Below are 24,364 nucleotides of genomic sequence, written 5' to 3'. Positions count from 1 at the left end.
GCTGAGGGAATGAATGGTCTTTGGAGCTCAAACCAGTTATCTTCATTCAGGTTCTATCACCACTCTGAGCCTCAACTTCCCGCTGAATGTAAGGGTAAAATGAGATAATGTTTGTAGAGCTCAGAGAGCAATACAATCTTCCATGACATCTCCCTACACATCTACACGCCAATTCTGTAAATTCAGAAATGAGATCAAATAGGATAATATAAATTTGGATGCAGTACTGGTGAGTGGTTAGGGAAGGCTGGCAAGAGAGTTTTTAAGAAGCTAAAATAAAATTGTATTTTATTTATTTTTGCTGAGGAAGATTTGCCCTGAGCTAACACTTGTTGCCAATCTTCCTCTATTTTGTATGTGGGATGCCACCACAACACGGCCACTAATGAGTGGTGTAGGTCCACGCCTAGGAGTTTAACCTGGGCCATTGAAGTGGAGCACACTGAACTTAACCACTAGGCCACAGGGCCAGCCCTTAGAATAAAATTTTTTTGAACCTCACTTCTCAAGCCTAGGAAAAGAGAAGAGCCTGAAAGAAAAACCATACAACCTGAAGGAAAAGGAATTAGCAATATAATGTAAGTTGATTTTTCCCCTTTTGGAGACTATTTCAAGAAATGGAAGCTTTGAAAAAACTCATCAGCAGAGGTCATCAGCTGTAGAAGTAATCTTTAGCAACAGCGGGACACGAACACAGAGAAGTGATCTGAAAGACTGAGGCCAGGTCTAAAGGCATGAGGTCCAATTAAATGGTGTATGGGATACAACATTGTGAGAACTACAGAGGAGTAAATAGGGAGGTGGCAGGGTTCTTTAGACAGTGATATGATGTCAAAGAGTGAGTAAGGCTGAGGAGGAAACACAAATCCATATTTCTCTGAAACAAGATTAAAATATGACAATTGTTCATAGAAATTAATAGTAGGAATGATAAAAATATTTTCTTAAAGCTGCTTATGGTAAAACGCAGTTTAAAAAACTAGAAGGATGAGGTAATGTTCTCTTCTGACCTAATCTTAAAGGACCCAGAAAACACAAAGTCTTCTACAGAAACCACAGATAGGGAAAAGGAAGCAAACTGAGGAAGTAACCAAGGCGAGTCTAAGGCATGAGGAAAGCACAGACATCATAATCACAGCCACAAATGAGTCCCAGATGAATTTCTCTGAAAATGGAAGGGTCATTGACTTGATTCAAAAACAAAACTTGGTGTCATGGAGTCCACAAAACACGGCTAAAACCAAAAGATGCAGACACACTACGACTGAAGCGAGGTGCCAAGCAGTGCCCCACTGTGGGCAGTTACTCTGCTGATCATCTGATGAAGGAAATGATTAATTAAAAAGACCAAGAGAGGGCCAGCCCTGGTGGCCTAGTTGGTTAAACTTCACATGCTCCACTTTGGCAGCCTGGGTTTGGTTCCTGGGCATGGACACACACCACTCATTTGTCAGTGGCCATGTTGTGGCAGCTCACATACAAAATAGAGGAAGATTGGCAACAGATGTTAGCTCAGGGTGAATCTTCCTCAGCACATACACATAAAAAAGACCAAGAGATAGCATAAGGATGCAGCCTCATGGCTGAAGCATGCAAACAGCTAACTCCTCAGAACCAGAGGTTCCACTCCAAAGTCCTTGACACCTCACAAGTGACACTTGAGCCTGTCATGTAACAGTCCACCCTGCCCAGGCTGTCCAGAGGTCTGCTGTGGGTCAGGGGTGGGGTGGTAAGTGCTGAAGAGTGGGTGACTCCCTGCCTCTCCCTGTTCCTGGGAACTGGTGCAGCCAAAGGCTGTCTGGGAATGGTGAGTGTCACCTGCCTTAGGAGCCGGGGCCACCGCTTATGCTCTTCCACATTTGAGTCCAAAAGGGCACCGTGCGTCATGACATCCTTACTCATTTTCTTAAATTACAAAAGTGATACATGATTATGGTTAAAAAAACACATTTTTTTCAATCGAGAGGAATTTATACAACAAAACAATGAAAGTCCTCCTGTTCCCCTCCCCTCAAACAACACCAACCCCCAAATCCTCTCCTCCAGAGTTAATTATCATTGACAGTTCGCTGTCTACCCTTCTAGACGTTTTTGCCCACACGTATTCAAACATATGTATGTAGATGTGTGGGATCTGGGGCAAATTATTTAATCTCCATATCTCGGTTTTGTGAGGAAGAAACGAGTCAAGTGTGTGCATTCTCAGCAAAGTGTCTGGCCCATCGTAGGCACTGGGGGGTTAGCTGCTGTGATTACCCCCTCATTCGTTTTCACAGCAGCTTAGTATTCTATTGGATAGATGACGACGATACTGAGAGAGGTTTTACTGACCCCATCACAGATGCCCAAGAAGACACACTGATTAAACGGCTCTCCTAAAATCGGTGGGGGGCTGGGCCCAGAGCCCAGGACTCTGCCTCAGTGTTGTTTTTATCATACCACAGGGTCCCCTACTATCTCCCTTAAAGCAAAAGAGGTCTGGTTGGGGCAGCTGGTCCCACTCCTTGTCCCTCAGTGAGATCCAGCTTGGTCGCCCCATCTTATTTGGACCCCAGGCTGTCTCTGATGGGTCTCTAGGGCAGGGGACTCTAGGCCCAGGTGAGCTCTGCTCTTGCTGTGGTCTCCAGACATGCTCCTCCTTGTCCTTGGGGCTTGGCCTCCCCTTCTACAAAGTAAGTCACTCTGAGGACTCCCAGTCGCTCTCGGGTTAGCTCAGGCTGATGGGCAGGATGGCAACGGCTCAGAGCTGAGAGGGAGGTCTGGCTGCTTATCAGGCTAAAGACATTTCCAGAGCTCCTTCTTTGTGTGCCAGGCGCTGTGCCAGCCAGTGAAGGATACCTCCATAATGTAGGCGAGAAGCATAGCCATGGCCTCTGGGAGTCCCTGTCCTGGAGGGAGGAACCACTCAGGGGTCCTGGGCACAGGGGCTCCTCTGGATGGTCACAGGGGCGGAGGCGGGCCGGCAGGTGAGAGGCAGCTCCTGAGCGCAGTTGCCTAGCCCCACTCCTCCTCCCTGCCTGGCCTCCAGCTCTACTCCTAGTGCCATCTCCGCTGCCCTCACAGGTTTATGGAAGAGCGAGGGATGCTGGGTGATGGTCGGGCTGAGGCCTTTTCTGCTACCCTGGGAACTTCTCATATACTTCCAAGCACCTTTGCAGACTCCAGCCTCAAAGCTAGAAAAGTCTTGGGGATCATCCACCCTGCTCATTTATCAGGCGAAGAGACACGGTTTGGCAAGGGAGAGGCAGGCGCAGAAGCAGCCCTTTAGTACCATTCACCATGCTGAGGACTTCAAAATCTCTTTATCCTGTCCCTATGACAACGCTGAGGTGGGTATTATTTTTCTCACTTAAAGGATGAGGAAGCTGAGGCTTGAAGGATTTAAATGAGTTGCTCAAGATCATGAGGGGATAGAGTAGCCTAACGTGGATCTACCTCCTTCTTACTATAGGGAGCCCAAGACGTCCAAACTTCCCACTGGCCTCTTCCTTTACCACCTCTTCCAAATGCAGGAGAGCCTTTCTTCCAGTCAGCCTCATGACAAGGCATATGACAGAAATTCTTCCCCAGTCAACCACCCCAGCAAGGGCTGCCTTCCCCTTCGAAGCGTCACTCCCTCTGGAGCCCTATCCTGGGAGAAGATGGCATGGCTTCAAGGAACCAGCGAACAGAGCAATGGCTCCTCAGGTTCTAGTTTCGCTGGGTATGCAGCAAGATGTGGAAATTTCATCTGTGGTACCAGGGGAAGCCAAGCCTGGGGTTGGCCCAGGAGAACTCTGGCTAGAGGCTGTCTGTCCCTGTGCTGTGCCGACTGCGCAGCTGCTCCCCAGAACCAGCAGCCCCAGACTCCAAAGGCCACAGCTGAGTCACTTTCTTCACCTTTCCCTGGATTACTAGTTCCTTCACCTATCAGCATTTTCCCTCATTCATTCTCTCTCAGATCATGTGTTGTCCTCCTTCTGATTACTGATAACAACTTCTCCAGAAGTTCCTCAAAATCATACATCCTTGATACTGACAATGATAACAGTCCCATCCCATCCCACATAACGGTGACAGGGGAGATGATTCAGTTCAGCATTCCTGAAAGAATGCATATGCAAGCACACTCAAAAATCTATAGTGTTAAGCTATATAAACACAGCATTAAACATATACGTGACAAGAGATTAAACTGGCAATGTGACGATTGTATATGACTCCCTCCCTCAGAAGACAAAGTTCCTTAAGAGTCCCTCAAATTGTCAATTTCTTGGGGTCTGAGAATCCAAGATTTGCATCTTAATAACTACTCCAATTCATTCTATGCCACATGGATTTGCATCTACTTAAGAGAGGCCAGAGCCAAAAAGGAACATTCTGCACACACCACTCTCACTTCCTCCTAGTGACTTCTTAAAGTTTGGTGGATGGAACCTAGAGGCCCCTGGCATTGAAGTTTGGCAGAGTGGGGAGAGCCTTCCAGTACAAGTTCATTGACAGGGTCCACTGCTCCACAGTAACCCAGCCACAGTTCCCTATAAATCCTCTGCCAGCCCTTTGCAGGGGCTGTCTGTTGTCCTGTCCTGACAGTAGTCCCAGAGCTAGAAGTGACTACCAAGTTTACTAATAAGGAAACTGAGGTCTGAGGAACTGGTGGCCTGTCCAAGTTCATAGATGGTGAGACCCAAGCCTCCAGCTTTCCCAAGGTTGGCCTGAAGCCAGAGAACGAGGGGCTTCATGGCCCCATCCTCAGCAGCCCCTGAAAGCTCCCCCAGACCCTAGAATCCTCCCACATTGTGCATGGCCTGGGGCACCCCCAATCTCAGATTTTTTTAGTCTCAGTATCAATATTTTGTTTTCTTGTCCAAGGCACCTTTAAAATGTGTGTACTCTTCAATCCAGCTCATTTCATTCTAAAACATAACTTCAGGAAATAATAAGTCAGGAGTACAAAAATGTATGCACCAGGATAATCATTGCACCTTTATTATAAGGCCCAAACCCTGCAGACTATCCAAATACCCAAATATTGTGATTTGCTTTATAAATGATAGTACATCCACACAATAGCATATGGTGATTAAAAATGATGATGTGTATAATTATTGACAGAAATTTAACAATTTATTAAGTGAAAATAATTTATTAAACGAAAACAAATACAAAACAGTATGGAGGGGACAGATGACCCAGTTTCTCGAACATAATAATGGTATTTAAACAAAAACAGAGTGAGAACTATAACAGATTGAAAGAGACTTAAGACACATATCCATCATGCGCAATGTGCTTGGGTCCTGACTCAAGCACATGAAGCAGAAAAAAGTCACTGTTTTGACATAATTAGGGAAAATTGGACTTGGATTGATGGGGTGTTAGATGATATGAAGGAATTATTAATTTCATTAATGGGAATTGTCATTAGTAAAAAATCTTTATCTGTTATGGGTGAAAATGGAAAAAAAGTAGGTAAAGTACATACTCATTTCTGATTATAAATACACATACATACATGTTTTATATGCAGAGAAATGCATGAGGGAAAGCTGGGAGGAAGTCCTCCAATTTATTGGCATCCTTGGAGAATAGAATAAGGCTGATTTTCTCTTCTACTTCCTTTATTTTTTAACAATGTACAAACTTGTGTGATACGGGAAAGTACAGTCACTGTACTGTACGGCACTGCAAAGAGCTGATTCAAGGAGCCTCTTGGGATTCCTGCCAGGGAGCAGGAGCTGAGGCAGGCCTGTGGCAGTGGCTTCTGGGACTGAGGAGGTACAAGCAGCCAATAGCTGGTGGTCCAGTACACATAGAGCCTGTGAGGTCAGAGCAGGACCCACGGGGCTCCAGCATCACCCACCTGAAGCCTGGAGCTGGTGCCAAGGGAGCTGCATCCTCACCGGCTCAGCAGTTCGACCCAGAACAGGCCCACCTTCTTCCCACAGCTCCCTCCTCGCTATGGATGGACTGCTGGGCTCCCCTACCCCCAGCCAGGCTGTGCCTCTGCTTCTAGTCCTACATGGAGCACAGAAAGCCCAATCAGTGACCACCAGCAGGGAAGCCAGTGACGGGGCCAGACCTCCCTGGGCCCAGCTCTGGGCTGTGCAAACCCCCTCAGGACCACACCTGGGAGCCTGAGGCCAAGGAAGGAGCACAAGGTGATGTCCAGGACACAGGTGTTTCCAAAGGCAGCCCCCCCCTTCCTCTCACCCCCCTCCCTCAGGGGACCCCTTTACACACACACATACACACACACAGAGGACTGGGACTGAAACCCAAGAAGGCCGCTAACACCTCAATCCTGAGGGACATCCCAAAGGGGTCCTCACTCTCCAGGGCCTCGAGAACCCTCTATAATATCAGTGCTGGAAGAGACCTTAAGATCGTCTAGCCCAACCCTTCCATCAACAAGGGAGGAAACCAAGGCTTGGACTGGGTAGGTGACTTGGCAATCACACAGTGAGTTAGTGGTGGGCCGAGGATTAGAGAGAACACAGGAATCCAGGCATCAAACTCTTTATAACATGGTGCCTCTCATAAGCCTGATGGGTCCAAGACCCAGAGGACAGAGGCTTCTGCCCTGCCCCACCACCCTCAAAAAGCTCCTACTGATGGTAGGAGCCCTGAGCAATCTCAGCAGGAACACCATCCACACATCCTGTGCCACTTTCAGGTCCCCAGGGAAGGAGCTCAGGGTCTGACTCAGCCAGGGCTGTACGAGAGGGAAGCCGGGGGTGAGGGGCGAGTGGCCAAGGAACACTGCTGCATGGCTTCAACGCAGCAGCCGCTGCGCCAGAGAACATCTGCTCCATCTTGAAGGCATTTCCCGCGGGCGACGAGATCCTGGCCAAGCTGCTTCATTGCTGCCCCTTCCCCATCCTGCTCCTCCCTGAGCCCTTGAGGACCTTGGTGTGCGGAGGGGGATGGGGATGGCAGAGACCTGCCTGCCACCCAGGGATGTAGGCCCTGTCATTTGGTTTCTGTCCTCCAAGTCTAGGCTAAGATCATGTGCAGAGGACAGTGCTGGGAAAAGGCAAATATCCAGTGAATCCTACCTGCCCCACTCCTAACCTCTGGTCCAAAAAACTTCCCCACAGGCCCCCTTTCTCTCCCAAAGGGAGCAAAATAGGAGCCAGGAAGGAAGAGGCAAGACTGTGCTACACAGATGTGAGACTGGGGTGGCCTGAGAACCAGGGATTGGGAGTCCAGAAGTGACTTCACATCAGCATCCACTGTAGCCAAAGGTGGATGGCAAGAGGGAGGTGCTGGAGCTGTGTCCCTTTCTCTTTTGGGGTCCGTGGGGCAGCCTCCCCCTTCTACCCACTGATCTGCCTGCAGGGTCCTTCTGCCCAGCTCTCCACCCTTATACCCCAGCCCAGAGCTGGGAGTGCCAGCTGGGTGGGGTCCTCCATGTTGACTGAAAGCAAACCAGGTGCCGGGCACCAGTGACAGAGCACACAAAGGCCGGCAGGGCCACCCAAGGTTGGGGAGCTCGTGGGGAATTTATGGTCTTGGTTCCGGGACTGATTCACTGAGTCAATCAATATTTATTGAGCACTTAGTGGAGGTGGCGGGAGGAATGAACTCCTGGGCTTCCTGCAGCCCCTTCCAAACAGTGTGGGGAGCATTTCAACAAGGATGCTGAGGCAAGGAAGCCCCAGTATCAGCTCAGTAATACTGACCCGAGGCCTCTTACCACCCAGAGAACTCACTGAGCAGCCTGCACTTGGCGGCCCACCCAAACTACCTCCTCTCCCCCGCCACCCTCTCTGCTGCTGCTTGGGAGGCTGTGAAACCTTGCAGTAGCTTGAGAGCTGTGGGGGGATCTGGAAACGGGAAGTATTCTCTAAACTGCTATGCTCCATCAGCCATTCACTCTCCCTCATTGCCCAAGTGGCAGACGTCATGAAGCCCCTCTGACACACCAGCAAACAGAGGCTCCAAGACACTGACCCTAAGGACCCAACCCAATCACAACTGTGATACAAGTGACACGTCTTTGCTCTTGGTGGCCCTCCCTTTCCAGGGTACTCTCTGCAGCTACTAAGTCCCTCTCAGGTTCAGCAGCCTCCCTCCCTCCATCAAACCACAGTCAGAGGAAAAGTGGCTGCTCGTGAATTTAACACAGTGAATCCACCTCCCGCAGGGGCATTTCTACTGGAAGCCTTCCATCCAGAAAGGGAAGGCTTTCTCATTCCACCTTCAAGGAACTTTGGGCACCAATGAGCTGGAAGGCAAGTTTCAAAAGGAGGCAGCTGGCAAGTCTGGGCCTAGAGCTAAACAGGACTCAGAGAAGGAAGCCCACGCAGTCTGTGTGGCGGCTGAGTGTGTGCATGTGTTGGGTGTGGATGGAAGTCTCAAGATCCCATCCTCCCCCAGAGAGAACATGAAAAGAAAAGCAGTGTGTGACCTTGAGCACATTACGCTTGATTTCTTTATTTCCTCAGCTGTAAAATAATCATATGTATTTAACTTGGTTTGAGGATTAGAGATCATTAACATAAATTCCCAACAGTCAAGGAAGTTATATTTGATGCAGAAAATGTGTCACTTTCAAAATCCTGGATCCTTCTTTTTGTGAAATGATTAAGCTGAGTCCATTCCTCCCTCAACAGGGGCACAAATGGCAGCAGCAGTCAGGCATTACAAGCAGAATTTATTACCCAAAGCAGTTTGAGGAAGTCTAGGCACTGGGCATGGCCTTCCCCAATCACAAGAAAACTCAAACCTCTTTAAACTCACCCTCCACTCCCAGCTGAAGTGAGGGATTAAAGGCTGCAGCCCAAGTTATGCCACGAACTCTATATCCTCATTCTTTTTTTTTGTAGGAAGATTGGCCCTGAGCTAACATCCGTGCCCATCTTCCTCTGCTTTCTATGTGGGATGCCTACCACAGCATGGCTTGACAATTGGTGCGTAGGTCTGCCCCCGGGGTCCAAACCGGTGAACCCCGGGCCGCTGAAGTAGAGCCTGCAAACCTAACCGCTACACCACCAGGCCGGCCCCACTGTCTCCTCATTCTTTTTTTTTTTTTTATCTGTTTATTTTTTTTTGTCTCCTCATTCTTGACTAATAATCTCAAAGTCACAAATGGGCATAATGTAATTTGGATCCAAATCTTACACAGGAAAACTCCACAATTAATAAGACAAAGTTGGAGGTATCATTCAAATAGACAGGAAGATACCAAAGAGCTTTAACTGGCTATGAGAAGGAGAGAGGTTTTCTGTTCATAATTAAATGGAATTGTCTAATAATCATCAGTGAGTATGAGCCTTGGAGGAGACGTTAATCCTGTGGGGTGGGTGACAGGTGCACTGACCAAACCCTCCTGGGCTAGTCAGAGGAGAGATTTAAGGTCTTCCATGAGGACTCCCCATGACTGTCCTTAGGCAGGTGCCTCCTGGTTACCTAGTGCGGAAGGAGCCTGTAGTGGCTGCCCCTGAACCTGCAGAAGGGTGGGGGTGGGGGTGTTGGGAAGGCGGTTCCTGACCTTGCAAAGTGACACAGAATTCTCAGCAGCGGAGGAGGCTGTCTTCAAGCAGCGTTGAGAAGTTCCCTGACTATTTCTACATTTAGGGAGTGCAACCAAATCTCTCACATGGGATTTCAGTTTCACTTGTTTGATGGGTTTTAAAATTATCCTAGACCCAGAAGGTCAGTCTCTTATTCTCCTTTTGTCATCAAACCAAATAGCATTTATGTCTAGAAACACTGCGCTAAACAAAAACTGTGGGCAATCCCTCATTCCAGACCCGGTGCTGCAGATTTTCTTGAAAATCAGGTTCTGCACCAGTTAAATCTTGATAAAGGTCTCTCTTCATAATTTCCCCCACCCCCCACCAGGCCACAATCACGGTGGCACCAGGAACCCAAGGGGCAGATTCCCTCCCCCCTCAACTCCGGCTCTCCAGGAAGAAGGGGAGCTCCCAGCACCTGCCTGCCAAGCTCTGCTCCACTTGCTGAACTTTGCTCAGCAAGAACAGGTCATTCTGGCCACAAGTTCCCCAAAACCATCCCCATTTTTAAGGCACATCAACTCCTCTGGGCAAGGCTCTCTGCTTATAATGAATTATTTTAGTTATTCTTACTATTCAAAAGAAACTTGTGCATCAAAGCCCACCCTTGGCAGCCATTCTGCCCCAAGATGCTGAGAGGGTGGGGATAAGGGCAGAGCCCAATTAACATCAGGGATTCTGGTCGTCAGGGTCGCACTTCAGCATGACTTTCAACCCCAATCCTTTTTTGGATGTTTCAAAAGCCTCCAGAGCTTTCTCCAGAGGAAACCTATGGGTGACTAAGGGCTTTACATTCACAGACTTGGACGCAAGCATGGAAATCGCCATCGGCCACCTGTAAAAGATCACAGGCATTGCATTCAACCTTCAGGAGGTAAGAGCCAGCCACCCAAAACTACTAAGCACAGATCAGCTTGGCCATATTTATTTATGGCACTACAGTTCTGCAAGGTCAATTCTGCAGACCCGCCGCAGTGGAAATGATCTTACGACTTGTAATTTGGGAATACAGGGCCTATTCCCAAATGCCTCCGACCCCTCTGCAATGTCTGTCATGAAGCCTAGAATTCCTTCGGCTTGAAGGCATAAGGCAAATGGAGCCCACTGTGAAAGGGTGCATAAGCCTCAGGGACGCAGCCCAGAATAATCCAATCACAGTCCTTAGCAGCTGGGCGTGGCGGAGTTTGCTGGGAAACCAGCCTCTCCAGAGGGAATGGCTAAACTCTAAAGGTGGGAGAGTAAGGGACACAGGCGGGGAAGGTGGTCCTGGACAGAGTTTTCCAGCAGGGGAGAGGGTGGAGCCACAGAACATGGGGTGAGGTGAATTAAGACCCTCTCCCTTCCCAGGGTGGACCCTGCGGCTCTGGAGTGGGAATCAAGGGACTTGAGTTCTTGCTCTTGTCCCCCCTCCTCTCCTTCTTCCCTTCAAAGGGGGAAAATGGAGATCTGGCCACTTAAAGAAGTGGAAAACAGAGGGCCTGGGGGATGAGTGGCAGATACCCAAGAAAAGCATGTTTCAAATCTGCCTCCCTCCATCCCTCCCTCCCTCACTCCTTCTGCCATCTGTGCCCTCCTGTTCTTTAACCAAGAGTGAATGTTCTCTCTTTAGATCACTATCACACATATCACATGGCTGTCAGTGTGTCCAAGGAGTGCCCCTCATGAATAAATAGGCAGAGACTCTTGGTCCAGAGGCCTTGCAGCCCACCCTGGCTCACCCACAATATACTCACGTGTTGCAGTATCGAAACACGCCCTTGATATCCACCTCCCTGGTGGCTGCGTGCACTAGGGGCACAGTGGTCATCTCAGAGCCCAGCCCCACAAGTACCAGGGTCCCACCAGAACGAGTGGCCTGAAGGAGAGGTAAGAACAAGAAAACCCAGAAGATAAGAAAATGCAGACTTCCAACTCACAATAACATCGTGGTCACACAAATGTCTTCTGATTGCATCAGGTGAGCCCAAAAATTTCAGAGAATAGGATTCTTTCTATACTGCTGAACTCTTCAATATGTCAATCAAACTCAACAGAGTAGCATAGTAAAATTATGTTCCTTAAAGATCCTGAAATAATACACTTCACCAGTGGAGGACTAGGCACAGGGAAAGCATCTTCTACTGTCCAAACATCCCAGGAAATAGCGAAGGTTCTCCAGACCCCAGTGAGAATCTCCCCTACAGACAAGGTTGATCTGCAACAGCTTCTGAGCATCTTTCAAAGCTTTGCTAATTCAGTACCAGATGCTAGCATCAGCCACTGCCGTATCTCAGCACCTGCTGTGCCTTCTCCAGAGTGCTACCCCACAAGATAGAACTTCTGTCAAATCTCTAAGGAACCACCCTCTTGGTGAGAAAACTATACAAATGGGGAGGGCTATTGGAATTCTGTGGTTTAAAAATTGCCTTATACATGCACGCTGGCATCTGAGACATTCGTCCCAATAGTATCAGTCATATGGATTTTGTCTTCCTTGAACATCCATCTGCTGTTCCCTCCTTGGAGTGGGCCAGAGAGTGAAATGTCTCCTGACAGTCTCTACATAACTCCACATGAGAGCTGTACCTGTTCCAGAGATTTTCTGGGACCTGTGCTCAATGTTGTGAGAGAAAGAAAAACGAAGAATTCACTCATGCTAAGTTTTCATTATAGTCAGCAGCAAAGCCCTTCTTGGGACCATTCTAAGAGCTAAACAGTGGGGCTACAGAAAGGCACACGTCACATCCCCTATCTGTGAGGGGAAGGATACACCACAGAGAGACGCCTGCAGCGTGAGGTGACTCCTGGCGCTTGCACTCATGTGGGACCCTGGAAGGTGCCCCTCTCAGCCAGGTCGCTCATGTGTAAGAACAGGCTGACACCTCCCCAGCAGGGCTGTTGGGGTGAACAGTGCTCAGCACTGGGATGGGCTCCATGATTGGCGCATTTTCTGTTTTGATTGAAGCGCAGAGTCACTTACAAACCACCCGTGACATGTAAGCACTGTTCATAAGGGGGAGGGTATCTCACAACTGTCCCCACCAGAAAAATGGGGGAGGGGGAACAAAGTTGTGAGTGAGCCAAACAAAAGTTCTCTTAGCTGAGAACTTTTCCAGGAAACCTGTTTCTCCATCACATTTCCTCTCCACCTGGTGAGGAGGACAAGGAACACCACCAACTGGCCATCCCAAGCTGCCAGGAGGCCAGGAGTTTACTGACCACAGGTAAAGGAATGCTCGGACCACCCGACCATTGTTCTGTGGGTATGACCTCTGCACCAAGGAGATGACATCAGTTCTACACTAAGCATTTGCCACATCTCCTCATGAACATTTTCTAGTCATGACCTGGCAGGAAAGTGACTCTCAGGTGTGCCTCGGCCTACCTTGTGCATTGGCAGGGTGACCTGCTGAATTCGACAGCACCTGTCCTGCATGATGTCTCTACTTCTCGCTCAGGAGAGGCACCCGCTTCAGGCCTAGGGAGGCCCTTGGGTCACATTTACCTCCTTGTCCACCTCAGGTAGCCTGGCAACTGGGTCCTCACCATCAACAGCTGGAGACGCCAACTGTTCTCAGGTGCTCTCCAGACAGCACACAAGAGGAAGGAAAGCTCTGAATTGTGAAGCCAGGTTTTTTACTGCCTCTCTGGGGAATGGGAGTCACTGACTGGCCAACAGGAGACACACCTTACCTGTTGTCAGAGCCCTCAAGGTGTCTGGCACAAAGCCAGGCACAGAGCAGGTAGCCAAGACATGCCCTGGGTTGACGGATCACACGCAGACCTATCGCCCTCTGAGTTTTGGCTTCTCTTTGCCCCTTCCTACATGGTAGCCACTGTAGGATGGAACTCAGGACAAAGTGAAGGTGCCACCTGCTCCTCCCTCCTCCCACTACTTGAGCCATGGGCATCTTGGTAGGAGGAGGACTAGGCAGCTTTGCTTGGGGGCCAGGCCTGAGGGCGGTATCTCTAAGCTCAAGGTGTCAGCTTTCCCCAGAACGTCTTGCATGGAGCAAAGTGCCCTTGTGCGTGACCAAGCTGTGACTCAGAGGGAAGGAGGAAGCCCACGCTGCTGCGGGACGCAGTCTAGGAGGCACAGTAGGAGCGCCCAGTGATGGCAGCTGCCGTGGCTCTCCCCAGCCCAGCCCCTCCCACCCTAGGCCGGTTGCCCACTGGCTCCTTGTTAACTCCTGCCCTTTCTCCCCTAAGCAGTGGCCAGAGTAGGGAAAGCTCAGGCATTGGAGGCGTGTGCCCAAGGCAAGTCACCGGGCCTCTCCCGGTAAAACATGGAAAATGAGAACTAATTTTCAGGGCATAACATTTATAAAGCACCCAGTAGGCAACTCAGCACACAGTACGGCTCAGAACCTAGAAGGTATTTTTTCTCCTCTCTTTTCCTCATCCTTTGATCTGTCAATGCCACACCTGCCACCTTGCCAACTTCCTGTAAATTACTGATGGGTCGCTGGGGGGAGAATCAGGTATTGGCAGCTTAGCTGTTCCTAGTTCTGGGAGAGGACACTAGAAGCCAACTCTGACCCTGAAAAATCACCTCACCTTTGTGACTAACTTAATGCTTGTTACTTTTTCAATGATACAAATTGCTGTTTTCCTCAATAAAACAAAGTAGGGATTTCCTACCCTCCACTAAGCCTGCTTCCCCTGTTCCACCTGTTGATCCTTTCACCAAAAGCACTGTTTTATGATCGCAGATATGACCATGCCAGCAACCCCACCCCAACAGCGTGGATCACTTAAGATCTTTCAAGGACTGTGTATCTCTTACTTTGTTTAAACGTCACAACGACCCAATGAGGATGTTAAGCAAGTGTCACTATCTCCAAAAGAGAGATAAGAGAAGAGTGATACCAAGAGATTACCTAATTTTCCTTAGGGGTCATTAGCAGTCAGTGGAGAAGCTTGATCCTACCCCGCGAGGATCTGCCCACCAGCTTCAGCTACCCTCATCCCACTCACATAGATGCCGGCCTGGATGGCGGCCTCTGCCCCCGTGCACTCAATGGTGACTTCTGGCTTGCACCCCAGTAGATCTTCCACTTTACTGGCAATTTCCTGAGGGCTCTCCTTGGAGATCTGGAGGATGAAATCAGCCCCGAGTTCTTTGGCTTTAGACAACCGAGAGGCAGACAGATCTAAAGTTGAACAGAAGTTTCTTTCAAACTGAGAAACTGGGTGGCTGATTAGGGAAAAAATAAAAACAGAGGTGCAGGTTCTGATGGCAACGAAGCTCTGGTGTAGTGGTTGGTGTCACTGAGCCCAACACGCATACTCTCTACACCTTCTCACATTCCTATTCACACCACACACTGTCTCTCTTTCACATAATCTCCCTCTCTCTCAGATAACTTCTCCTCAAACATCCACACCCTTCCACATCTCCACACACTCCAATCACACCGCACAGCTCTACACAGCTACGTACACACACACAATCTCTCAGACACCTTCTCCTCACACAAAATACACATACATCCCCTCCTACATCCCCACCCCTCACACATCCACACACACCCCACACAACTCTACACACTCACCCACACACATAATCTCGCAGATAACCTCTCCTCACACATAACACACACACTCAGATACCTTACACACACACACATACATACTCTCTCTCACAGATGCCTTCTCCACACACACACCCTTCTACACCCCACACGCTTCCATATACACCTCACAGCTCCACGCACACATACCCACACAGGCCATCACAGATAACCTCCCCTCACACATACACACTCATATCTCTCACCCATACCACACACTTCACACATAGACATCCTCTTATAAACATCTCACATATCCCACTAACTCCACATCACAAACAGACCCTCTTTGTTTCCTGGACTTGGTCAGTGGACCAAGGACTGAGCCTCCTCTTAGGACCGAGTGGGCACCTGAGCCTAAGGTCCACACATAAAGAGTCAGGTCCTCTTTTCCACAGCAGCCGCCCTCTCCCAGCAGCTTCATAAGAGGCTCCTCCTGAGGCCTGACTTGGTCATTCCTGGGTGGGCTTTTCGACCCTGGAACCCAGGAGAAAAGAAGAGGAGCCCCTTTAGAAACCCAGTACCCCAGTAAGGGAACAGGTCTCATGCCCTAGCCCCAAACTGTAGGCCCAGCTGCTTCCCCCTCAAGGAGATTTAAAATGAAGAAAACCTTCTTACCAGTCACCACCACTTGAGCCGCACCCATTGCCTTGGCCACGAGTAAAGTGACTAGTCCGATCGGCCCTAAATAAAGTAGGAAATGGGAGACATTTGTGAAATGTTAAACATCAGTTCTCCCCCTTGTCCAGGCCATAGAGAGAAACTATATCTTTTGTGTACCCCTAGCATCTATCCCAGTGCTGGACACACGGCAGGCAGTGAGAACTTGACGCTGTTTGTTGAATGCATGAGGGACTGTCCTCTACATGAAATCTGCTCCTAGCACAGGATTCTATTTGATTCTCTCATATCTCAAAGCTAGAAATTTTCCACATACCCTTAGGCACTGCTTGGGGATAATGTCAAAGAACCAGAGGGCTCAAGGAAACATTTCTTTGTTCCGAGAATAAGTCTCAGGAGGTCTGAGTATATTTTCCTGTTCTCTCTTTGATCCTACCTTCTTAGAACCCATCACGCCTCCCCTAGAAGAGATATATCCTTTTTAGGCACCACCTGAGGACCCCCGTGCAGGGTGTCCTTAAGTGAGCTGGCTCCCTGGGTTGACTCAGCTGCTCGGGCAGCTCCAGGATGTTCAGGTGCCTAAGAATCAGCCTGGAAACCACCTGCTTCCCCAGAGTTATCTGCATGCTAGATGATACAATGCTTTTAATACAAAAACCAGACTAAATAAGGCTATGCAGAATATAATAAATAAGGCTACGCGGAATGTCTTGGGGGATTTGCTTTTTGGACACTCCCCTTGAAAACAATTTTGTGGGTTCCCTTAGTAAGTAAAACACTGGAAAATGCCTGAAATGACCAACAAAGTCATCAGTTAAATAAACTACAATGGGATACCACACAGCTATTAAAATTATGTCATAACTCTTTTATCTATTGATGTGAAAAAATGTTCACAATATATCGATTTTTTTTAAGAAAGAGTAGGTAACATGAAGCATATTCAGCGTGATCTCGTTTAAAAAAAAGTTAGCAGTGGTTTTCTCAGGCTGATGGGTGACAGGGCTAAGGGTGAATTTCTGCGTGTGTCCAAGTGTGGTATGTATGACTTATCTTCTTTTTCTATGGCAAAAATGTATTACTTATGCAGATTTTTAAAAAAAATCTGTCACCCGAATCCTACAGTCTGCTGGTTCATTGAGGCAAGCCTGTTCTACACCCATCATTCCTCTTAGGAAGCCCTGAGGTCACTTCTGCGACCCTGCCAAAGAAAATCAGTCACAAAAGTGTATGAGGATTAACTCAAAATGGATTAAAGCCTTGAATATAAGACATGAAACCTTAAAACTCCTGGAAGAAAAGACAGGCAATAAGCTCCTTGACATTGGTCTTGATGATGAGTTTTTGGTTTTGACCCCAAAAGCAAAAGCAAAAAGAGAAAGATAAACAAGTGAGACAACATCAAACCAAAGAGCTTCTGCACAGCAAAGGAAACCATCAACAAAGTGAAAAAGGCAACCTATCAAATGAGAGAAAATATTTCAAATCATATATCTAATAAGGGGTTAATCTCCAAAATATATAAAGAATTCATACAACTTAACAGCAATAAAACACAATTGATTAAAAAAAATGGGCAGAGGATCTGAATACTTTTCCAAAGAAGACATACAGATGGCCAGCAGGTACATGAAAAGGTGCTCAACGTCACTAATCATCAGGGAAATGTAAATCAAAACCACAATGAAATCTCACCTCACACCTCTTAGAATGGCTATTTTCCAAAAGACAAAAAATAAGTGTTGGCAAGGACGTGGAGAAAAGAGAATCCTCATATACTCTTGTTGGGAATGTAATTTGGTGCAAACACTATGGAAAACAGCATGAAGGTTCCCCAAAAAACTAAAAATGGAACTACCATATGATCCAGCAATTCCACTTCTGGGTATTTATCCAAAGAAAACAAAAACTAACGCAAAATGATAGATGCACTGCCATGTTCATTACAGCATTATTCACAACAGCCAAGACTTGTAAACAACCTAAGTGCCCATCAATAGATGAATGGATGAGGAAGTTGTGGTATATATACATATACATATAATGGAATACTAGTCAGCCATAAAAAGAGAGGAAATATAGCCATTGTGCCAACATGGATGGACCTTCAGGGCGTTATACTAAATGAAATAAGTCAGCCAGAGAAAGACAAATACTGTATGATTTCACTCATATGTGGAAGATAAAAACAACAACAACAAACAAACAAACACATAGACACGAGAATAGATTGGTGGTTACGAGAGGGGAAGCAGGGAGCAGGGAGGGTGAAAAGGTCAAAAGGGCACATGTGTATGGTACCAGACAGCAATTAGACTTTGGGTGGTAAACACAATGTAGTCAGAAATCGAAACATGATGTACACCTGAAATTTACATAATGCTATAAACCAACGTCAATAAAAAAAGTCCCTCTGATTATTAAAAAAATTATAAGGTACAAATGTCTAGCTAAAAAATAAATAACATCATGGGGATGTAATGTACAGCATGGTAACGATAGTTAATAATATTGTGTTGCATATTTGAAAGTTGCTAAGAGAGTAGATCTTAAAAGCTCTCATCACAAGAAAAAAAAATTTTGGAACCATAACTAGACTTACTGTGGTAATCATTTCGCAATCTATACAAATATTGAATCATTATGTTGTATACCTGAAACTAATGTAATGTCATATGTCAATTATACCTCAATAAAAAAAAGTATATGAGGAACTCCAAATCACACCCACAAGGAGTGTGAGCATGCTGTCTGGCCACCAGCAATTAGAAGCCTAGATGCCTAGAATGATTCACTCTGAGGCTGATAGGGTTTCTTTGGGTGGCTGGAAGCAGGCAAAGAGAGAAGGCAGCTCGCTGCAACCCCAATGTAGGCAGGGTGCTGGCTCAGGGTGGGCTCGACCCCACTCCTTCCACTGGCCATGAGCGGGACCATCTCATTTCTGGATGGACCAGGAAACCACTTCTCTCGTATCATTTGAAATGTCCAAAAGTTGCCCTTCCCTTTACTACCAAAAATATTTCCCTAGTTTCATAACAAGGCTTGAAACATAATCCTAAATTGCATTCTTTAAATCAACAGAAGGGTTATGTTGCCTAGGAAATAACATTAGTTACTATCATGTCTGCAGATATTAGTTTATTTAGCAAAGTGCTGGTCACTGAGGGAATAAGACACTGTAATCCTGCCCCATCCAGGAAGATTCTAGGACCAATTTCAGACCCTGGAGGGGGAATGAGATGGACAGAGGGGTCCCCACATTCCCCTTGAATGAGCTCATAACCAGGGTATCGTCTGTTTCTTACCAGCTCCACACACAAAGACTTTGTTTCCCAGGGTGACTCCACCTCGCCGGCAGGCGTGGATTCCCACAGACAGCGGCTCAATCAGGGCCCCTTCCTCAAAGGTGACATTGTCAGGAAGCCTGAGGAGTCATTCAACACACTCAGTTAGTCCTTCTGGGTTAACAATAATAACAATAGTTAATATTTATTAAGCATTTACATATGTGCCAGGCAATGTGCTAAGCAATTTACATATATTCACTCACGTAAATCCTTGGAACAGTTCTGTGGCAGGTACTACTATTCCCATTTTACAGACGAGGAAATCGAGGCTTGGAGGATTAAATGACTTGCTCCAACGTTCAAAGCTAGTGAGGGGCTCAAAGGGTTTGAATTGGAAGCCAGATATGTCTGATTCCAGAGCCTGTGCCACACGCGCCCCTCTGAAAATGGTTTTCTTTGGTGAAATCACTTCAGTGAATGTGAATACATTATGTTTTCTTTAACTGCTATCCAAGATAAATTAGGGTGTGGCCGTCATCAATAAATGAAAAGTTCATTTAACAAGGGGTTAACATAACCACATTCCAGCATCATATCTGTTTCTCAAACTTATAGCCTTTGTGGTTTCACTTTAACAAACAATCCTTACTATCAGTAGCTTTGCCAAACACTGATTTAGAAGCTGGCATCACTCTGTTCATTGTCTCCTGTATTACATGCTCCAGAAGAACCACGTCTGATGGCAGCAGCTGCACGGTTGTCCCAGGACTGGTTAAGATGAGAAACGGGCCTGTCTTCCACACAGCTGATTAAATGCTGTGTCACCTTTGCCACTGGGTTCTTGATTTTCACTTCCAAGTCTACTGGCATCTTGACCCTATTAACAATCCCAGTTAGGATGACAGCAAACATTTGAATAAGGCTTTACCACTTAGAGAGCTTTCTCATCCATAATCTCATTTAATCCTCACTAGGACCTTGTCAGGCAGGAAGGGCAGGCTTTATTTTTACCTCCATTCCACAGAAGAGGAAATTGAAGCTCGATGACATTAACAGACTTGCCCAAGGTTACAAGGCTAGTGAGTGGACAAGCCACACTCGAACCTAGGTCTCCTGATTCCACGTCGTCTGCCTGTCCCATTATCAGCTGCCTCCTGGTACAAGGAGCTGTAGAGTTAATATCTAATTTCTGCTAGTTCCTCACTGTCCAGTATTTATTCAATGCCCCCTCAAACCTCCACAGGCAAGAACATGAAAACCTTCAAGTTCCAAAAAGAAATAAAGGTGGCAGCCAAACCATGTGCTCATCCCCATGATCTTGCTGTCATTGTTCACAATCCTCCACAGAATAAATACTAAGGCCTGTAATTGGCCTGGCTGCTGGCCCCTACCTGTTCCTTCTCCCTTCCCCTCTGCTTCCCTCACATCAACCCCCGACTCCAATCCTTTCTCCTGCTCTGACTACTGTCATCACCCCTTCCACTCACCCAACCTACCCCGTCAATCCTATATAAGGGGAAAAGTTTGAAGTAAAATAATGAAGACACCCAAAGTCTCTCAAGGACCCCTAACCACACTCACTCAGACATGTCTGCCCCTTCACATTTGGGCCTCCCCCAGGCTTGTATTGACTCTAAGCTGAGGTCAGGAAGTGTGAGCTCCTCTCACCTTCGTTCTGACTTCCCCTTGAAACAAGAACACCAAGGAGAAATGGGATTGGGGACAGAGATGAGAGAGGATTGTTATCAGGGAGATTATTCTGACCAGGCAGACGCTGCCTTTTCACAGATGCAGCCATAGCCAGCTGCACGGAGGCAGAAGCACCAGCACTGGGCAGAGTCGTGAGGCTCAGCCCCGTTGCCATTGACCTTGGGAGAGTTACTGGTCCTCCTTCCTCAACCTTGTTCAGTGGGGGCAGCAGGGGAAGAGGTATGAGAGGACTCTAACTTTCTTACCAACTCTAATCTTTCATGACTTTATAAACACCAGCGAATGACAAGGCAATTTGGTGGTTTTCACAATAGGGTTCAGGGAACAGGCAAAAGGATGATCAAGAAGCCAAGGGGGAAGCAGGAAGATAGAAAGAAAATAAGGTGGGTGAGAAAATAAAGAGGCGGTGGCAGTGTAGGAATCTTCATAAAGAGAAACCAGAGAGGAGGGCTTAGGTCCAGGGCTGGGCTGGGGACATAGGCAGAAAGCACCTTGGGAGGAGAGGTCAAGGTGGGAGTTGTGTGGCCCCTAGAGGCCCTCCTCAGCCCTCCCATCACCATCATCAACCAGAACACCCTCTCCTCCACAATTCCCTACAAACCACCCTCCATCCCAGTGCGAGGCTCCGTCTCAGGCCTAACCCCGTACCATCCCCCAGACACAAGGCCACGGCTACAACGTATCATGGCACTGTTTATTGAGCACCTACTATGTGCCAGGTCTCATGGTGAGTACTTGATGTGCCTTTCTCATTGAATCCCATCAATAATTCTATGCATATCATCATATTGGTGTCATTATCATCTCCATTTTACAGGCAAGGATACTGAGGTTGCAAAGTTTAAGTAACTTGCTCAAGGTCACACGGTTGGTAAATGGCAGAGATCAGTGGTTAGTCTTGAGCTTTACCGCTTTGTTCCTCCGCTTTCCATGAAAGTCTTGTTTGACGCCTTGACTTGGAAAGAGCCCAGAAAAGGTGGGCTAGTTCAGGAACCACTCGCTGAAAGGTGGACTCTGCCCGCATGACTTGCTTTCTTCTAGAGCAGGGGCAGGTGTTGACTTAAACTCAGCACGCGGTCTCTGGCCTGTGACTCTTCTCAAGGCTTCCAGTGGCCACCAGAAGACTCAGATCTGTCAGGCTGCCCCTGTGACCAGCAGCTGGCCTCCATCGGACAAGCCCCATCCTGGCCAACAGAGCCACCACTGGGGCCAGGCTGGGGTGGGAGGAAAACGCACCTGATCAGGTCAGAAGGAAAGCGGTACATCACAACCCCAGGGCTCCATGGGCCAGGGCCCATGTGGAAGGCGCAGCCCTTTGCTTCTGTCAGACAGAAGCCGTTCTGAGAGTTGGGATGGGGTACTGACCACAGGGCAGGGGCTTGAGATTAGGAGCTACCCAGGCTTGACTTCTAGCTCTGTTCTGTGCCCGAGTCAATTAGCCTCCTCCTGCCTCTGCTGATCCTTGCACAAAACTGCAGGACTGGTGCCCACCTCACCACTATTCTTCTAAGGGTTAAATAAGATAAGGCATGAGGAGCACTTATTGGCACAAGGCCAGGCACATAGTAATGATAATTGTGACTTTACACGCATTGCCTTATTTAACCTTCAAGTGATTAAATGAGACTGAAGCAGAGGAAGGCTAAGTCATTTCCCCAAAGTCACTCACTGGGAGGGAGTGGATCCAGGGTCCTGAAAGTCATGCCCTGGTTCCATGCCATGCCTCCTCAGGAAACCCCAGCTGTTGCTGTTTTCGTTTGTTGTTGTTGTCATCGAGGTCACTGCTGTTATAAGCTCTGTTTCCCGTAGCCGCAGTGGAGACCAATAACGAAGGACGAACCACAAGTTATCTCCAGGACGGCTAGAGAGGAGTGAGTGATTTCAGCAACAGCTTTCTATTGTTGCTCTACGTGAGGAAACGGTGGACTGAAAGACTAAAACCAAGCCCTGGGAGTCAGTCTGAGCCCTGGTCGGCTAGTGAGGCAGGTGACTCAATGCCACCAAGAAGGGCAGGCCTGCCCAGGGGGACACCTCACGTCTGGAATCATGAGCTGAAAGAAACAAAGAAATCACTACAGGAGACTAGAAGAACATCAAACAAACAGAGGAGGAGCGCTCCCAGGTGACATGGTGGGGCCATGGGCACTAACTTGTAGCAGAAGCTGGCATTGTGCTTATAGAACCGGCAGAGGTTCCCGTCATCGGGGGGTGTGGCACAGAAGAAGATGGACGGCGACAGATTGTATCGGCCAATCTTGCAGAATTCATCAGTCTCTCGGGGAGCACCAGGCTCAATGGCAACACGATCACCTGGAGAGGAAACACGAGCAGGGGCAGAGATGGTGAAGGGATGCACATCCATGGGCAGATGCCAGCAGGAGAATCTGGCCCAAAGAGCCACCCTCCTCCCTGGGGATCCAGGGTGCCCTAGGCAAGCCCAGCCTGTTAGTGCTTACACAGGAAACACAGGATGCAGCACAGACTCACACTCTGGGAGAAAATGACCAGCCCACTTCTCCACAGACTGCTTTGGCCCTTTACCAACGCATGGAACAAGCCAACTGCCGCTCCAGCTCCACAGCCATCTCCCAGCTTGGGAAACACAGAACCAGTCCCATTTCTAAGGCAAGCCAGGTCCAGTTCCCATCTCAAACTGCTGCAAAAGAGGTAGCTAGTGCGAGGAGTTTGCACCTTTTTTTCTTCACTTGTTTTGAAAACACGGGGCAAGGGATTTACAAACACAAGAGCCACCATTCTGGCAGGTTTTACGTTCAGTCTGATTGTCTTTAGATAATAACTAAGAGTCAACTGATTCCTGGTAGCAGAACGGCTAAGGTGCATGACCGCAGAGGCCTCGGACTCTGGGACAGCAGAGTAACATTCAGGCTTGTGAACAGCCGGCTCTCCCAGACTGCTACCCCAGCCTTTGAAGTGCTCTTCTATCTTTTCACTATGACGATTTTCAAACATACAGCAAAGTTGTAAACAACTCAAAATAAGGCAAAGCAAAAGAAACAACTCTACAGTGAACACTCAGATATCCTCCACCTAGATCCTTCTATTAATATTTAGCTACATTCACTTTGTCACATATCCGTCCATCCCTCCCATCTATCCATCTCTCCTCCATCCATCAATCCATCTTCCTTTCTGACACATTTCAAAGCAGGTTGTAGACATCAGTACACTCCCTCCTTAAAGATTCCAATCTGCACATTATTAACCAGAGTTCAATTCTTGTTTATGGTTCTCTTTTAAGGCAAAATTTAGATATTGATGAAATGCACAAATACTAAGTGGATCACTAGATGAATTTTGATAAATGCATTCACCTGTGTAATGTAAACCCATATCAAGATACAGAACATCACCACTACCTCAGAAATTTCATTCCCTTGTGTCCCTTCCCACCAACCCCCACCCCCACCCCAGAGGGATGACTAGCCACGCAAGGGCCCTCCTGACTCTGAGGAACCCCTGGGAAGTCTGCCCTTTACTAAGCAGAGACATGTTCAGCTATTTTTTCTGTCTTTTGTGTTAAAAGTACCCACAGAATACAGTCTTGGTTTGTAGTTAGTGCTCATTAAAAGCAGTGATGGCAATGGTGATAGCAGTAGTAATATACAGCAGTATTCACTATTTTTTACGGTATTATCATTATTATAATTATCTGAGCTGGTATTATTGTAGAGGA

The 24,364-nt window shown here is 47.7% G+C and overlaps 1 protein-coding gene across 1 annotated transcript in view; it reads right to left on the bottom strand.

Annotated features, from left to right (window-relative positions):
- Positions 1 to 8,402: 8,402 nt before the first annotated feature.
- The window catches only part of SORD (sorbitol dehydrogenase), a 43,318-nt gene continuing 27,356 nt past the window's right edge, over positions 8,403 to 24,364 (bottom strand). The window contains exons 4-9 of the mRNA XM_046654637.1: positions 22,821 to 22,980; positions 18,979 to 19,097; positions 15,671 to 15,736; positions 14,457 to 14,632; positions 11,234 to 11,355; positions 8,403 to 10,335 (exon numbers count right to left, since the gene is read on the bottom strand). Coding sequence (XP_046510593.1) covers positions 10,170 to 10,335; positions 11,234 to 11,355; positions 14,457 to 14,632; positions 15,671 to 15,736; positions 18,979 to 19,097; positions 22,821 to 22,980 — 809 coding nt within the window. The 3' untranslated portion in view covers positions 8,403 to 10,169. The remainder of the gene's footprint in view (positions 10,336 to 11,233; positions 11,356 to 14,456; positions 14,633 to 15,670; positions 15,737 to 18,978; positions 19,098 to 22,820; positions 22,981 to 24,364) is intronic.

This window comes from Equus quagga, chromosome 2 (assembly GCF_021613505.1).
Source record: "Equus quagga isolate Etosha38 chromosome 2, UCLA_HA_Equagga_1.0, whole genome shotgun sequence".
NCBI classification, from domain to species: Eukaryota; Metazoa; Chordata; class Mammalia; order Perissodactyla; family Equidae; genus Equus; species Equus quagga.
The sequence above is the reverse complement of the archived record's forward strand: the minus strand, read 5'-3'. Positions and strand labels throughout refer to the sequence as shown.